General features: G+C 40.6%; 1 protein-coding gene across 1 annotated transcript; it reads left to right on the forward strand.

The window, feature by feature from the left end:
• Positions 1 to 1,062: 1,062 nt before the first annotated feature.
• On the forward strand, positions 1,063 to 4,614 carry LOC115372891 (5-hydroxytryptamine receptor 7-like). Its single transcript, XM_030071051.1, has 2 exons — positions 1,063 to 1,640; positions 3,696 to 4,614. The coding sequence occupies exons 1-2, from the start codon at positions 1,063 to 1,065 to the stop codon at positions 4,612 to 4,614; spliced, it is 1,497 nt and encodes a 498-aa protein (XP_029926911.1).
• Positions 4,615 to 18,675: the final 14,061 nt, after the last annotated feature.

Genomic DNA, 18,675 nt, shown 5'->3' on the forward strand with positions numbered 1-18,675 from the left:
AGTAAAAAATTGATGCTTCCGACTGCAAACAGCAAAATGTTAGACGGAAAACTGAGGCAAACCTGGAGTGCAGCTTCCTCACCTTGATTATGTAAGAAAGATCGACCGCTGATAATAAAAGTGTCCTCATCAATTAAGGTATACAACGACTTTGCGAAACTCTTTACCCCCTCTTTAAAACATTGTGATTAAAGCTGACATTGGAAAACCGTAGCTACAGCCTAATTAGCTCCATATGAATATGACAGATATATACAATTCAGTTTATCCTGAGACAGGTTATTTGTACAGTGGTAATAATTTTCTTTATCCTGCGACAGCCCATACTTTCAGTCATCTTTTTTCCGCCACCCTCCATCTCTTTCGCTGTCTTTGTGTGTGTGTGTGTGTGTGTGTGTGTGCGCGCGCGCGCGCGCGCGCGTGCCTTGAGGGGGGCACGCATTATAAAACAGTGAATGTAGAAAGATTTTTGGAGTTGACAGCATTTGTTCACTCTGCGCAATTACGCACGGCGGCCATCCTTGGATACAATTTTCTATCCAGACACCGACACGGCCGAAACATTTTCACTGCACCGGCCTTCAACGAACTCCGAACAGGCCTAGAACATTTTACTTTCAGCATACGAAGCTCACTCAAATTCTAAATATTAAACAGCTAAGGCTATGCAATATGCCTTTTGACGTCACGCGTCAACTTTTCTGATATATGCGCACACTGCGGTTACATCTCATCACGGCTGCACATCAGGCAGAGGTGTGGGATGATAACCAAGTGTGGCCACAGAAAAGAGAAAATAAAATTGTATTTTATAGGTCAGGTATTTTGGGAATATGCCTGCGGCGCGCCACGTGCGTAATGACGAATATGTCTCTAAAATAGAAGAATGAACGTGCTCAGCCTTTAGGAAGGGAAGGAGCGCATGTCAGAGTAGTTCACGCTAATAGAGGATTGTGCAGGGATTCATCATTTTTTCACACCAACAGAGGCACATCTGTGCGTCAATGTCTCCACCGGACGGGTCTCCAAGCCCATGGATAAAAAGGAACCGGAGGCAGCAGAATGGTTGTTGTGGGAGCGACTAACGGAACGTTCGGCGGTGGAAACATGAGGTCGTTCATGATAGAGGAGAGAGCCGGTGGCGGAGATCCCGGGGGCTCCACCAACATGATGATCTCGGAGGCTCTTGCGCCCCGGCTGCTGAAGATTGCGCAGGACGCCGCAGAGGCTGCTGCAGCAGCGGCAGCGACAACTTCTCCATCCACCTCCAGTCAGCCGCTGGTCATGGAGACGAACGGGACCCGGTGCGGCGAGCAGATCCTGAGCTACGGCAGGGTGGAGAAAGTCCTGATCGGCGGGGTCCTCACCATGCTCACACTGTCCACCATCTGCGGGAACTTACTGGTGGTCATCTCCGTGTGTTTCGTCAAGAAACTGCGCCAGCCGTCCAACTACTTGATAGTGTCACTGGCGGTGGCAGACCTGTCCGTGGCTCTGGCCGTGATGCCGTTCGTCAGTATCACGGACCTGATCGGCGGTCAGTGGATTTTCGGCCAGTTTTTCTGTAATGTTTTTATCGCCATGGATGTGATGTGCTGCACAGCGTCTATTATGACACTGTGCGTAATCAGCATTGACAGGTGAGTGTCCAGACAAACTTCTACTTACCGGGTTGGAGATTTTACGCATTAAAGTGAAGGGTTTCATTCCCAAACGCAGTATACTGGGAAAATGAAAATCATAAATAGTAAAGCTATCTGAACGCGATTCATCATTATTTAAAAAACAAAACAAAACAAAAAACAAAAAAATACATATTCAGATAAATGATATTCATTAGAAAGTTTTGCTTTTATGTCAGCATTTTATCAAAGTATTTGCACATCTGTAATTTGGCATAAACGGCCCACAGTATGAAACGGATACCTTCATAATTACAACATACAGTATTTGAGGCATTTTTAATTCATATCTCTAAGAGAACTTTTACCGCCACAATACGCAATATAGTATCGTTGCTCATCTTTTTGTGTATCCTTTGTAAAATAAATAAATAAATAAATAAATAAGAAATATTGTGAATATACTGCATCTTAAAACATAATTCTAACACATTTTACACCAAAAGAAACAAAAATAAAGAATGAAAAAAAAAAACAAAATACCAGCCACCTAACGTCCTTCACTGACCGTCGGTCATCCCACTAAGACGCATGGAACATGGGATTTTCAGCAGTGAGGTCAGAGCGCAGGGGATCAAGGAGGGGGCTGGTGTGTGTGTGTGTGTGTGTGTGTGTGTGTGTGTTTGAGAGGGGGGTCTTGCTCAATGACCCTTCGACAAGGACACACGCACTGGCTGATACGGGGATCGAACCTGAGACCTTTCGGCTAAGGTTCTCCAACCACCCAGTCACCTTGCCACCAGGCCCTGCCCTACTCTTCATTGTTCCAGTTGTGCTTTATGCTCCGTTGTGCTGTATGTTACTCTAAATGTGACCTTACATGACACATCACCAAAATCTGAGCTCTACCTCTGGTCACAGTCAGGGTAATAAAATGATTTCGCTGTGCATGCTTAGCGAACTTAGACTGAGTTAACAGACTGAAGAGGAATCCTGAAGCTGCTAAAACTTATTTTTAACTATGGTCACGCTGTCAACTCCAAGTGCTTTTATGACTTGGGTGGAATATCTTTGTTTTTTTACCTTCAGTTTATCCAGTGAAATTTTGCTGAGCATGAGCATAACTATTTGCTGCATAGGTCATTTTACCCACATTTATTGCCTGTATTTAACAGAGAAAGGTCTGCTGTGGACACCTGCTTTTTTCCACACAATGCCATCTGGGAGCTGCCCTAACCGCAGTTGGGGATTAAGCTCCTTGCTCAAGGGTAAATTGATGATGGTGAGGAGGAAGCTTCACTGGTTTCGAGGGCTTAATTAGGAAAGAAAATAACTGATGATATTTAACTAACCCTTAGATGCATAACAGATTGGAACTTACACTCTTTCATGCCTGGGTCAAAAATGACCGATATTAGACACAATGTCCTTTTCAATCAAGTAAGATGATTATTTCCATCCTTTTTGCTAAACTATATAAAAGAAATATTTGATGTGCACAAGAATGATTTATAATTGAAATGCGGTTGTCTGTGTGGCACATTTTAAAGTGTATTTAACTAGTAGATATCCCATCGTATGGGCTTCCAAACTAATTATGATCTTAGGCTGCAGGTCAGTGGCCTTGCGAAAATCTAAAACAAATGTCAAAGTAGCCTAAGCATCTCTCTCTTGTTGTCCTGTGTACAAAACATCCACAAAACCTATAATAATGTTAGCTAACTGTTTTGAAAAATGCCATATACTGTGAAAAATCATCTTCATAAGTGGTGATACTGCTGACGTTTGAAATATGGTCCAAAGGAAAAAAAAAAAAAAGGCTATGTACTTTAAACAGGAGCAAATGCTCTCATAAAATTCCATTGGAAATGCATAGGGGTCAGTTTTGACCCATTTGGGTCAGTAATGTAAGACAACTATTTTCTGCAAATTTTCTTAAACGGTGCCAAAAGTAAATTTAAAATCTAATGGGACAGTATTAGAAACAATACGGAGGGTCTTAATTAAACTGGGCTGATTTTGTTAGCCTGCTAACAAAATCTTTCATTTTGGCACATGTATCTTTCTCTGTAGGTACTTGGGCATCACCAACCCACTGACTTATCCTGTCCGTCAAAATGGCTGCTGCATGGCCAAGATGATCTTGTCGGTGTGGCTCCTCTCTGCTTCCATCACCCTCCCCCCTCTGTTTGGCTGGGCACAGAACGTCAACGATGGCAGAGTCTGCCTCATCAGTCAGGATTTTGGCTACACCGTCTATTCTACGGCCGTGGCATTCTATATCCCCATGTCAGTAATGTTGATCATGTACTACAGGATCTACCGAGCAGCCAAACTCAGCGCAGCCAAGCACACCATCACTGGATTCCCCAGAGAAGGGGAGGAGGGGGCAGGGGCTGCTCCACGTGTAGCAGGAGGAGGAAGAGGAGGGCAGGAGGCCCAGCAGCCAGGAGGAGCCGCAGAAAGAGCAAGTGGAGATGGGATGGAGGTGGAAGAAGAGGAAGAGGAAGCAGAGGAAGAAGAGGAGAGCTTGGACTGCGTGTCAGCAGCGCTGAAGCTTCATCGTGAGGTGGAAGAGGAGTGCAGCACACGCGTCTCCCGTTTGCTGAAAACTGGTGAGCACCATCAGCGCAGGAGGAGGAAAAACCAATCCATCTTCAAACGGGAGCAGAAGGCAGCCGCCACTCTCGGCATAGTGGTCGGTGCCTTCAGCTTCTGCTGGTTGCCTTTCTTCTTGGTGTCCACTGCCAGGCCATTTGTGTGTGGTGTGGAGTGCAGCTGTGTCCCCCTCTGGTTAGAAAGAACTCTGTTGTGGCTTGGGTACGCTAACTCCCTCATTAACCCATTTATCTATGCGTTTTTCAATCGGGATCTGAGGACCACCTACAGTAACCTGCTGCGGTGCCGCTACAGGAACATCAATCGGAAGCTGTCAGCGGCTGGCATGCATGAAGCTCTCAAACTGGTGGAAAAGCCAGACTCTGTTATATAGAGTTCTAGGTTTGCCAAACAGTGGTGCTACTGAGACCAATAGAGATACTGCTGTTAAAATGCTCACTGGGGGCTGGACTGCCACAGATGGCCAAGCTGCCAAGCTGGTTATTTCCCCCGACGCCTGCGATGGCATGATGAGGCATGATGTTGAAATTTACATGGATGCAACTATACATGCCAGCATACAGAACACGGCCACTGGTTTCTCTGATACAGATTCAGAGCGTACAAACCTACTAGCTTTTTAGGACAAACGTCTCATAAGGATTGGAGAGTTTGTTCAAGAGCTATGTATTCAAAACCTCTGAATAGTGGTTGCTATTCCAGTGTATTTACAGGTACTAAACAAGTATTGCTACCTTGGTGCATTCAAAACTTGGAACAATGGTTGCTACCCTGCCAAACAAATTGGCAGATCTTCCTGTGCACATAATGTTACAGGAATGGGTGATGGCTTTGCACACTGGCCCCCTCCTCAATTAACACAGGGGAAGGACAAACACAAGCTCACTAGCAAGTGTGTAGTATTTTTCAATTTAAGCCAAGGAAAACCATCCCAACCCACCCGAAAGTTGAATGAGGGATTACTGAAGAATTTTTTTTTTTTTTTTTTTTTTTTTTTTTTTTTTTTTTTTTGGAATGCAGCCAAATTGCCCACCAGGCTAGCATCCCAAATTCATAAAATTCAATCCATTGTCTATCATAACACATCTGTCCTTCACTGCTTCTGACACTGGTGTTTTCAGTGGCAGGCAATGATCAAGGGAGTGGTTGCTTGTAATAAAATAAGAACATGTGTAAAAATCATCTTACAATCAAAACAAATCAATGGCCGTACTGTTGGGGAGATAAACCTTGTTCCTGAGGTCAAAAGTTTCCCTCCTCTGAGTGTGTTGGACTGAGTGTGTATCATTTGGGAGGTATGTACTGTATATTATATGAAAGAACACGTTTTTTGATAATATTACTGTAAATGTGCCAAAATTAGCCAAAGAGGCTTACTTATATGTGCAATCTCTTTTTTCCTTCTACCCAATTCACGATCAGTGCTTTCTTGGAAGAAAAATAAAAGTTCCTCTCATTCCAAGTTATCAAAGGGATGGAGAATGAGAAGGTGATATATATTTATTCAACTTAAAGGACCGTACCACTGATTCTGCATGTTAAGCATAATATCCAGAAAATGTATATACTTTATATACCCATTTAAGCTAATCTTTTCCCGAAGCAAGCAGCTCCAATATTTTTCCTCCCTTTTCTCCAGCCATTGGTTTCCATTAATTCCACCATGATATGAAAACAAACTTTCAGAGACTTAAAAAGTTGCTTCACACCAGTATTCCATCACCGTAACAAAGTCCTCCACTTTAGTTTTCCTAAAAGCAGCTGCACTGTTGGGTTTTGATGACTTGAAATTGGGTGGAGTGAAACAGTTTCTCCACTGGAAAATAGTCTCCAGGGAAACATTTGTTTTACACAGCCAATTCAAATTCAGATTTGAAAATAAGGAGATTTTGATCATACAGTATGTTGTGAAAAGTTGGTTACCCCCACATAATTTGCAAATTGGCTGGTTGCAGTGTATATGGGGAAAATATCATAAATGGGCCAAACATATAAAATCACTGGTATGGTCCTTTAAACTTTAAGTATTGTCTTTTTCAACCAGGCAGCTTAGCTATGAACAATTGTACAATGACAAACTGGAAACAGGCTTTTAAGAGATGAAGGGCATTGTGAGGGATGATAAGAGAAAAGCCAGTGGGCTAGAGAGAAAGAGAGAGAGTGATAAAGGCCGTGATCATGTAGAGCTCTTTTTGAATGTGCCTGTCTTTTTTTCTGTCATTGTCAATGATTTAGTTTTATCACACACACACATCTCCTTTCAAACTATGCACCTTTTCCGGTACAGCACATTTTGTGGCGCTCCCATGGGCATGCCAAGTTGATCTCAATTTTAGCCAAGGTGCACATGATAGACTAATAATGATAAAATAATGATAACGCCCCCCGTGCCTTTGGAATGGGCTATCTTTCACATGTCTACTCTTATTTTCAGTGGCATTATACCCTCTTATGTGCTTACACGTAGTTGTCAAAGTATGTTGCATAGCAATGAGAACAATTTAATGCTCCTTATTCCCTTTGACCTTCTGCATACACACAAGTTTGAGCGAGAGAAAGATGCGTCCTATGTGATCATGGCCTCACAGAGACACCATTTATAGAGCAGCCGTTTGCAGAGAAATAGGATCTAATGTGTGTCACTGGTGTTATCAAGCAGACACCTCCCAGAGAGAGGAAGAGACTCAGCTTAGAATTTCATTATTGTAAAGCACAAGCTCAGTTCCAGAGCACTGAATTATAGCAGTGACAGTGAGTGCGTTTACATGAATATTAATATTACAATATGGTTAATGTTATGTCCTATGTTCAGTGCAATAACAGAGATAAGCTCTTACACTGAATATGAGAAACCGGAATATAACAGCTGGGATATGCTGACAGCCAGGATACTGAGGTATGTGAACCTCATATTCATATTCATATGTTCATATTCTTGGAAATACTCTCAATGTTCTGTTTTAAAGACCATCGATGGAAAGCGAGGGACTATATGTCACTGTGCTGCTCGGTCAGTCGGTCAGCAGTTAGGTCCAGAGCAGCATATATTGAAATCTGTAGTATTTGATGGATTCTCATAACATTTGGTGACAACATTTATGATGGCGGAGGATGAAATCAATCCATTTGGGTGACTCCATGACCTTCTCCCTAGCACCACCAGTAGGCCAAATTCTCAGTATTGCAATGAAATATCTCAAAATCTATTTGGTGGATTGCCAATATGCTTGGTGATAACATTCATGTTATCACTAAGCATAACATGAATGTTATGATCTGTCAGTTATGATAACCCCATGGCCTTCCTTATAGCGCCACCAGCAGGCTTTTTTTTTTTTTTTTTTTTTTTTTTTTTTTTTTTTTTAATTGATCACTAATATCTCAAAAACTCCTTGTGCAATGCCATGAAATTGGGTTGCAACATTCATGTTGGCTAGATGACAATACTTGTCAATTTTGGTGACCATATGACCTTTCCTGTAGCACCACCAGCAGGCCAAACTGTTGTTACAGTGGTAGTCGTGGGTGTGACAGTTCAAATTTATGAATGTTTTCTAGAGGATGAAACCTGGCAGTTTTGGTGTCTCCAGCACCAACAGCAGGCCAAACTGATGATATTACAGTGGAATATCTCCAAATCTATTTGGTGGATCGCCTTGACATTTGGTGACAGCATTCATGATGGCTAAAAGAATGAATCTGTCCATTTTGATGAACCTATGACCTTCCCTGTAGCACTACCAACAGCTCAAATTGTTAATGTTGCACACTAATATCTCAAAAAGTTTTTGCAATGCTTTGGTGACAATTTGGTGACAATGTTCATGTTGCCTAGAGGATGAAACCTGGAAATGTTGGTGAAATCATGACCTTCCCTCCAGCGTCAAAGATTTCTGGATATGCATGTTCATTTATCTTTAAAAAATATTGCTCATCTCAAGTCTAACTTTATGAATTGAGCTAGTTTCCAACATACTCTGTGGACGCACTCACTGAGCACCGAGCAAGGTGGAGTTTAGTGCCAATTCTCACTGCACTATTATTTTCCTCACTACTTTAGTAATGGAGTTTTTCTACTTTTCCACTGCACAAATTCTATACTGTACTCGTGCTGGGCCTGGGTCTGGTTGGGCACAGTATGGGACAGGATTAGTACTCTTTGGTTTTCCAGCGCAGTTTTGATGAAATGAAACCCTGTACAGAATACACATGTAACTATAGCAACGGCAATTTATCTACAAACAACAAAGTAAAAAGCATAACTGAGACAGATCGTTGGTTCTAAACCCAGAGTTGAGAGGGTCACAGGATGATTGGAGTTTTGTCTTTCTGATACATCCCCATCTCTTGAGAAATAGTCTGTAACTGAGGAATTAAGGCTGGCTGTGATAATTAATTAAAGCTGCTCTATGCATGATTTTTAAGTAAGAGTACACCCTTCTTAACTCTGAAATCACTGAGTTGGACTTTAGCAGGGAAGATTGTCTCACCCTCTTTATCTAAGATACAGCAGACTGACCTTCATTGAACAATGGAAATTCTGCTGTCAGTTGTGGTCACTGGCAGGAAATCCTCTCCACCAAGGAAGTGACAAAACAGCAAGTTTTCTCCACCAAGAATAAAGCTGACAAACATTAGATTTGATGCCTCTTTTGTCCTTTTGGTAAGAATCAATCCCAACCAACATGACTGGTTAATATGAGCGTATGAGCAGCTATATAATTTTCTGATGTTATATTACATATTTTAGAGAATTTAAACCCTTAAATTTCCAAAACATATTTCCCCCTGCCATTTGGAGCCACCAACGTGTGAAAGTGCCAACAGCAGCTTTAATGTCTTGAAAAGGGGTTGGGGGAGTTGAAACAGTTTGGCATCAGAATTCATTCTGTACATTCATGGGATCAGCAAGACATCACAAGTACAGGAATCTTTTTAGTTTTCGGGGGATTATGAGCCAAGAAGGTGGAGAGCCACTGATCTACACTTGCCCTGGGCTGGATGCCAAAGTGACAAAGTTCCATTCCTTCTTGCAGAACATCTGGAGAGTGGCTGACATTGGATTCAAGCCGGTGCATAGTGTATCGAAAACTTTTGAAGAGGCACAAATTCACTTCAGTATGTCCACAATGCAAATTAATAGAGAAATTAACATAGTTATTGCCAGCTTGACGATAATTGCATTTGGAAATATTCTCTGTGGTGATTAGTTAATCTCTGGGGTGTCATCTCATTTTAGGAAGGAACTAAATGAGGAAGCAGGAGGATGATCATGACATGACCTATGACACAATTACAGTCATGTTTAAATAACATTTTTATTATATCTGATAAGCATTTGATGTCAAATATCTGAGGAAGTGCAAAATCAAATTTGAATGGGCATGACACTGGCATGGGGATAAACCCACCATGCTATTGCCTCTTGGATCTCAACTCCCTATTTTATAGCATATGAATTTTTTTTTTATAGTCATATGTATTTCATTGGCTATAGGCCTCAGAGGTCATGTTGTCTTTTGTCTCTTTTTCAAGACTTCCAGTTCAAAAATCATCTCTGGGGGAAAGGAATGGTGTCTTCCTAAGACCTTCAAAATAATTCATGGCAGTTGGATGTTTTCTTGCATATGAAAAATGACCTCAACATGATCAGTGCACTTTTACTGCTATGGTTCAGTGGTTAGCTACCAATGTTGACCAACTGGACACAACATGAGTTATAGTGACACTCCTCCTCCTAATACTTTTGTTGAACAGAGATAATAGATCAACCAAAGAGATGTACAGGGTTGCTAGCTAACCAAGTATTTCTGGCTCTCATCACTGTTTGCATCAGTTGGTCAGTCAGTCAGCATTTAGGTCACATCTTAAAACACATCTTAAAATCTATTTAATGGATTGCCATTTCTGCCATTTCAGAGAATGAAATCTGTCAATTCTGGTGATCCCGTGACCTTCCTTCATGCACCACCTGCAGGACAATTTGTCAGCCCTACAACTAAAGAATCATAACTAGAGACAGGCAGCATATCCCCTGGGGCATTAAAGTGGTGTGACCCTAGCTGCTCACTGTGTCTGAGAAGGCCATGATTTGGGCCCCATACAAAGTGCTATAACTGTACTGTAGAAAAAAGGTAAATGCTAAAGAAAAAACATAACATAATCACAGGGATGTTGAGTCAATAGTGGTCCAAAGTCGAGGGGAGCCCCTAACACACAGCCTAGTTTGGGCCCCATACAAAGTGCAGTAAACAGCCAGAGTGGCAAGAGACATGGAACCGGCAGTAGCAGTGTTCAGTGGATCCAGTTCCATTTAAGCAAGATGATAAGATAAAAATATCCAAGTTTTAAACACCATCTTAAATCATGGACTATTACTGGGAGGATTATGGGGAAACAATCTGACTTCTGAGGCCCATTAGGCCAATAGGTGGGCATAAAAAAGGGGAGGAAAGTGGATACACTTTGTATACCTCCGTATACCCTCCACTACACCACCGCTGGTTGTATATTTAGACATTATTCATATACAGCCAATTCTCCAGTGGACCTGCATAATGGCTTGAGATGTGGGCACTAGCGATTTATGGAACAGCTGAAAAAGCCCCTTTGACCTTCCACCACACAAATGCTAGTCATGATCTTGGCTTTATCAGGGATTAAGAGATGCATGCGCGCGGGAACTACTTTTTGCCAGGGGGTGCTGCGTATGGTGGGGGGGGGGGGGGGGGGAGAAAAAAATCTCCAGTTTTCTAGACTACCGTATTGACCCGCACATGCCGCGGCACCATCAGTCGGCATCAGGATGGCCGGCCGCGGCACCGTCCGATACCGCGCCCACCCGGTCAGGTCTGCCGGATCTGACAGGTGAGTTGCCTCATGCTGGCCGGTGCCGCGGCCGGCTCGCCTGATGCCGACTGATGGTGCCGCCTGATGTGTCTCGGTGTGATTGCCCCTCTGCAGTTTTACATGTTTTTCGTTTTCCTTGCATTAGGTGCAGTAGATTAATACACGTTTTACTTTCTCCCCCTGTCCACACCCTAAGTGACTGCCACAATCAAGTCATTTTCAAAAGAAAATGACTTTGAAATGTGGTAAAATTAATTTGACATTTATTCCACCCCTCCTCAGCAGGGGGTGCTGCAGCACCCTCAGCACCACCCTTCCCGCGCCCTTGAAGAGATGGTGAAGTTATGTGTTTCCTTTTATGTGGAGTGTCCCTCGTAACCACTGGTAACCACTCTCTGACACGTTACACATCATTCCAGGATCTGAGGCTGCTAACCTTTTTATTGTTGGCCATTATAACCAAGTCCTAAACTTGAGAAAGTATCAGTTCTCACTTTATCACATGAGATGTAACAGTGGCTTCAACATCTCAGGAGTAGCATGTTTTATGTGGAGATCTGTGGGAAGGCACTATATGCAAGCATGAGAAACAGACATAATTCTAAAATGTAATATCTTTCATTTGGGGGAAAAAATGAGACATGCTCTTATGAAGTAAGTGATATCAGAAAATTTAAACAAATGATAGCACTTTTCAGATAATGGCTAAATTAAGAACTTAGTTTACCAAGAGAAAATACTTCTTTCAGCCTGGATGTTTCATATTTTAGAGATACAGAATTATCAATAAGGAATGATGTTTTACCCTAATGAATTTGTACTGTAGTGTTTTAACAAATGCTGGTGCTTTTCAATAATTAAATTCCTCGGTGTCAAAATTATATCATTTTTACAAACTAGATCCTCTACATTTTGCAGAAATTCAGAGAATTAGTGTTTTCACAAAGTAGACATGTAACATTTGGAAGTATCACTGTTGAGATGCTATATGTCTTTGGTTTGACAATCATGAAAAAAGTGTGCTAAAGGTGGCTAAAAGATTCATTCTGTTTCTGTGTCAGTCCATCCTCAGCCTAACGAAGACGCCCTGATCATAAAACCTGTTTTGAGCTAGAGAAGCCTAACAATACATTGCAGTTTTAAGTCCTGTTTGAGAGCATTTTATCACCATTTTATAGAACAACAGCACCCAAGGGAGCATTCTTTACTGTTATTATGGGTATTGTATGAATCCTGCTAGGCCTTGTGCTGTCAGCAGCACCAAAGTACCCATAATCTCGGAGAAAAATGGCCTTCAGGGTAATATTGCTTTTATGCACTATTTACCAACACATGTATTGTCTTCAAAGTGGTATATGTACACAATGAAAACAGGAGATGGCAAAAGATCTCATTAACTAGCTTCCTGGTTAGCAAAAGAGTTGACCTGACAACCAATAAAGCATGGCTAGCCAAGCTTTATGGGAATTATTTGCACAAATGTAACGCGTCTTTAACCAATCAAACTGCTAAGCTTAAATTACTCCTTAACAAGGGGAGTTACTTAATGAAGCATGTCCAGTAATACTGTGGACGAGACTGTACAATATAGGTATTGTTGCTGTCATGGTATAACCTTGTTGATCCACTTTTGCAAGTGTTCATGTTTTTACTTGAACTGAAGGTTTTCCATGTGTTTTTTCCTTTTACAAATACAGAAAAAATATGATGGTGGGGCCCACGAAACTCATTCAAATCCAATGACACGATTTTGAAACATCATTCTGAAAATACAGTTTTTGTTTTTTTTAAATTCTGATTAAAGGTTTAAGTTAGACAGTAGGGCTGTAGGATATCATGTGTCACGGTGTCCCACCACAGTCTGTGATATACTGTAGATATAATGTTAAGCCCTTCATGTTGCTTTATCTCACATTTGTTGTTTATTTATGCTCTACCATTAACACTGTGGTGAATGAACGGCAGTTAAAAATAAAGAGGCCCAACCCTGTCTCATTGAAGTTTGTGCAGTAGTCAAGAAATTCAATCTACAGATTCATGTCCATGAACACAAATTGTCAATTTTTTCATGCATATGGGCACAAATTAAATTTTTGTCCGTAAACATGACTTAGCCTTTACCCAAAGTGGCCTCCAAACCACCTCCAAGAGGGGCTAAATTTCAGTAGCTTACACAATAAAAATTTATAACCAGGTGGGGAAAGCTTATGTTTAGGCAACAAAACCACTTGGTTAAGATTAGGGAAAGGTTACATTTAGGCAAAAAAAATAAAAAAATAAATAAAAAATACTTGGTAATGGTTGGGGAAAGGTTAGATTTAGACATAAAGCCACTTGGTTAAGGTTGGGGACAGGTTAAGGTTGGCACACATTACAGGATTCTTCAAACCTTCACAGATTTAGAGACCACACACTTGATGATAACAAAAGACAGATCGCACAAGATCTCTCTCTTCTGATCTTACAGACAGACAATCAGCCCTTTGCTAGCTTTGATTGGAGGGGAAGATCGGGACAAAAATCGGCCCGATTATCCTGTAGTGTGTACGAGGCATTATGTTTAGGCATCAAACCTGGAAAATGGACAAGTCTCGGTCAATGAAGATGAACACTCCTCTCGCCTTGGACTTGAACCCAGGTCACTGGAGTGAAAGTCATGCTGACTGATGCATCCACAGCCCCAACTACCTCTGAACCATGTGTCTTTATACTACCCCGCAGTACGTGGCAGTGGCACAAAATATACTAATATATATAATTGATACACATTACTTTTAAAGTTGTACTGACTTTCACAAAAAAATTTTGTGGTCACGGACAAATTTTTGTGACTATATCACAAACTGCCGTGAGGCTGGGCTGATAGGCCACACAGCAAGAAAAACATGCTGCAGTACAAGGAAAAGGCTTCAGTCTTGTTCCACATTTAAATAGATTCAATGGATCTGTTCAGTGGCATCAGAAAAGCGAGTGATGAGTGAACCTGATGAAGCGGTGAGACACTTTGTTTAGCTAAATGTATTCTGATGCTGACACAATATACTTCAGTGTGAAATTGTTATTGTCATGGAAACTTCCAGTTCTGACTGGTACCTTAGAAAAGTACTACTTCACATCAGACATCCACCAGTTGTGCTAACAGTTAATAAGGTACAATCAATAGAGAACAGTCATCACCACACGACAAAAGATCCTGACATTTACAGCTGTACAGAAGTAAGTAACAGCCTTGGTATCGACTCTCTGGTCAAGCTGCAAAGCCATATGTCGTCAGAGTTAATACTTGAACCTAACCTCTAATCTTATACCTAAATCAGGACCACAGTATTGTTTTTTGGACACATTTTAGCCCATTACTAGATACACCTAGAACACCCATCACTTTTCAAAGGGTACCGCAATTTTTTTAGATGTCTGAATATTTGCTCCCTATTTCCATACTTTTAAAAATTCTAATTCTCCGGTGATGAACCTACTTTAAATTTTTCTTTTACCCTGTAACTAACCTTCATGTCAAAATGTGGAAGTCATGAGCATTTGCATTTAGTTCATAAAATAATATTTTGCTTTCTGGCAAAGACATCATGTGTTTGGGGTGTCTCTGCATAGAAAACATTTCCCAGTTTGACAGAGAGGAATAGTGCAGTCATGTGCTAAATAAGAAAAACTCATTTCCTGTTTGACAGTTAACCAGACCAACTATCATAACAAGAAGCAGCCAAATCCACATTGTCATGATGACAGTGTTTACTTATTGTTTGTCCTCCGTGTTTGATTTTCTGACCAAATAGGGTGTGAATACAATGCCATTTGGCAGTTGATTTTTAAGTCCTGCATGACAGAACTTCCCACCAGCATGTAAACACACCAACAGACAAGCTGACACCAACAGACAAGAAAATCACCATGCAACAATAGAGATACTGTGACAAAAAAATAAAGCGGGGGTGGTGACTGTCAACCGTGATGGATTATTTATCTAAAAATTTCAAGTCTCAGCAAGCTGATTTTCGTTCAATATTGAAATTAAACTATTGGCTGCCTCGACATTAAGAAAAATGCATTCAAACATCTAAAGCTGTAAGGTATACTTTGGAAAATGGTAGATAAGAATCATAGTAAATGGGCTAAACCATGCAAAAAACATGGTCCTTTCAAAAGACATAAATAAAATTCATCATCATCAACATCACTGAAATTCGTAAATATACAGATAATTGGTTTTATGGCTTGACCCGGAAATTGAAATGCTTTTGAAAGTTTACTTTTTTTTTTTCAAGATTTATTCATTCATGTAAAATAACCCTTGAGACTGAGAAAAAAGCACCATCACTGCACTGTGTTAACTAGGAAGACTAGACAGTACTAGGAGAACCACTGCACAGGGCTATTGCCAGCCTTTCTAAAATAATTACTAAACCAAGCAGTGTTTTCTAAAAACCTTGTATCTCCATTGCATTTAAGCCATAATTTGTTGACACCAAGCCGCAGGGTCAGCCACAGACCACCCCTTACAACTGGCAATGAATTAGTGCCTTGCTCAAGGACACATCAGCATGATGGACACTTCAGATCATGGATGACAAGAACATGGAAGCTTACAGGACAGTTTCTCCAGCTGGCCAGAAGTGACCATAGACAGTGATGTCTGATGTCAGATGTGTGGTAACCCTGGGACCAGACCCACCATTTGAAAATGCGCATAAAGATGCAACATGGAGTCAATGGAATATCTCAACCTATCCTGGCTGAATGGCGGCATAACTGGCCATTTTTGGGGGATATGAGGTTTTTCGCAGGACACAGTGACAGTGTACAAGTCTTGCGGTTTGGAGTTTTGGCTGTACAAACTTTTATTGGAAGGAGAGCTAATCTGGAGGCAGAAATAATCGATAAAGAACTCTGACAAACAATTACTTGAGTTGAACCTCAGTAAGTGGAACCTTGCATCCATCAGTGAAACTAACTGGCTGATGGCCTAGCTACATTTCATTGCATTATTAGCCTACACAGATTATTGACCTGAATGTCACGTTAAGCAGTAATATCTTGTCAGTCACTCGTTATAAATAACACACATAAATGGCAATAACTTCTTTTTATTCATTCATGATAATTTATGATGCAGCCAGCTTTACCTAACTTTGACTAAAGCTTATTCACTCATGTCTAATAAAGCTTGACTCTCAAAAGTACCCAAAAGTGTCATACTGGATATTGTATGACACTTTCACTTTTTCAATTTGTAGTAAGAGTGCTAGTCCTCATAATAATAGTTTGCCTGTTACCCATTGCCTTTGTGTCAGAGTTTAAACTAGTTTTTCTAAACTGCATCCAACCCAGAGATACTCAAAGCTCAATACTTCACCCAACCTGTGAGCTGCAGTTATCTCTAAATCAGTTGTGGACCTGACCTGTTGATGCAAGACCCGCAACCTGACCCCGACCCCAAATGCATGGCTGCACCTTCCATTTATAAGGGGTTTATTTTTGACTTTGGTTCAGTGAAACAGCAAAGCCACTGGCAGCGTTATCCTCACAGTCCATGATTACACTGAATCACATCCAACTTGACCTTTGAGGATGTGTTGTCAATAATCTGATATTCACAACAAGCTATTTCAGGTCAGGTCGTCCATGTTGACCTTGATCATTCTCAGTAAGCTGGTTGTGTTTCTGTTTGACTTGTCCTTATGTTATTCAAAGGGGCAAATTAACAATTTTTTTTGCAATTTGGGATACTGCATAACAAATTATTAGATTTTTAGCGCAGGACGCTAATAAGGCTGTGTGGCAGTTAGCCGAATAAGATATCTATCTTCGTAACTTGCCATCAGCTAGCTGCCCTTTATCCTGAAAACGGCTGTGCATTTGCTCCGCCTGCTGAGGTTTAACTGAACCAATGACATCATCCATGCCTTACGAACAGCTGTTACACACAGACTGAGTAATGAAGATGAAAACCAATGGCCATTCAGTCAGAACATCTGCCAAGAGCAGCTCTGCCTCCAATAAAGTTTTATGTACCAACTCCAATCTGATAGTTTTATTTATTACATGTGCACAGCTGAGTCACAGTTTTAGGTTTTAAGTTTTGCTATGGTATTCAGCAGGCATCTGTCGTGTAAATTTACCCAATAAAATGGATTGAAGCCTGTCTGGCATGTGCAGGGTATTTCTTGTGTGTTTGTGCTCATAAAAGTGCATCAGCACATACATGCTGACTTCTAATCTTTTGAAATATTACAAAAATGCGCAAATTTTCTTGATCATATTAATTCAAATGCAGCAAAAGAGCAGGCAGGTCCAATTATTTTCTCCCCTCAGTGTTTACTGATCAATAAGTTTTATTTAGCAAATAAATCAATACCATTCATTTTCATTTGCCTGCCAATACCGAATTGTAAACTGGCAGGGCAGTCATTTTTCATTCATTTCTCAAATGACTCATTTAGTCATTTTCAATATAGATCTAAGTATTATTGGTGAAGAAGAAGTTGATGTTCACGTTTTAAAGAAAAACAGAATAAAAGTCCCATACACAGAATCACTGATGTGACAGAAAGATCATGTAACTGCAAAATGGTGTTTATTAGCATGTTGACGTAAGCTTTAAAATAAATACATCATCACCATCATCATCATCATTATTAAGTAGTAGTTTCATTCATGCATGGTCATCATTGAGGAAATAAGCAGTATTTTACTAATTTGCGATAACAGTTCACTGCTGTGAGTTCATTTAAAAAAAAAATCCATTTTGAGAGAAAAAAAAATCATCAGTGCTCATCATTTGGAACTCAACATCTGTAATACAGAGAACTCCTCAAGTCTTCCCCTGAAATGAGGAAGCCAAGACTTGAAATTGGAACCACTCCACCCATAATGATTGCACGGGGGGTTGAATCATTTGAATCCCAGCACAGATTAGTCCTACTTTTTGGAGATAATGAAAAGCTTTCATCTGACAGTGTGAGATAGGAGTGAATCCCAGATGCAGTTGGAGATTTTCATCCAAGTGTCTCTGAAAAGTCAGCCATCCTCCAAAAAGAGATTGATGAGTCAACTCTTGAAAATTGAAAAAAAAAAAAAAAAAGATTAGCCATTTAATTCTGTGTTATTATTGAATCAAATGAGATAGGGGTCCAACAAGTGTTGTGGTGTAGGTGGCAAAAACAAAGGATGCCAGAAGAGAGAAAATAAAAAGAGATCAATAACACACAGAGTAGTGATTCACTGCTCTGTGTTCAAGTCATTACATTTTACATTTTTGACACCACTCTATACAAGACAACATTATGACATTATGATAACTATGACATAAATTTGATGTTTTCATCAACTGTCCAAGATGGCAGGACAACTCCTGTTATAACAAGCGATTGGTCATTTATGTCATTTGCTAAGTATTTTTCCTAACCATAACCCTAAGAAATTATATAGTATTTTAGTGTAAAATTGATCAATTTCATCCCATTTTTTGCCAGATTTAAAAAATGATGCAATTCTGTCGAAGGCCACAGTGCATGTCACAAACACACACAGAGAAAAAATGCATGCATACCTTACACATTTTTTTGGAGAA

The sequence above is a fragment of the Myripristis murdjan genome, chromosome 15, assembly GCF_902150065.1.
Source record: "Myripristis murdjan chromosome 15, fMyrMur1.1, whole genome shotgun sequence".
Classification (NCBI taxonomy): Eukaryota; Metazoa; Chordata; class Actinopteri; order Holocentriformes; family Holocentridae; genus Myripristis; species Myripristis murdjan.

What these genes read in the sequence shown, in the direction of transcription:
- LOC115372891 (XM_030071051.1), top strand. Translation starts at nt 1,063, where the DNA reads ATGGTTGTTGTGGGAGCGACTAACGGAACGTTCGGCGGTGGAAACATG. An exon ending in TGCGTAATCAGCATTGACAG is followed by an intron (nt 1,641 to 3,695) that starts GTGAGTGTCCAG and finishes CTTTCTCTGTAG; the next exon opens with GTACTTGGGCATCACCAACC.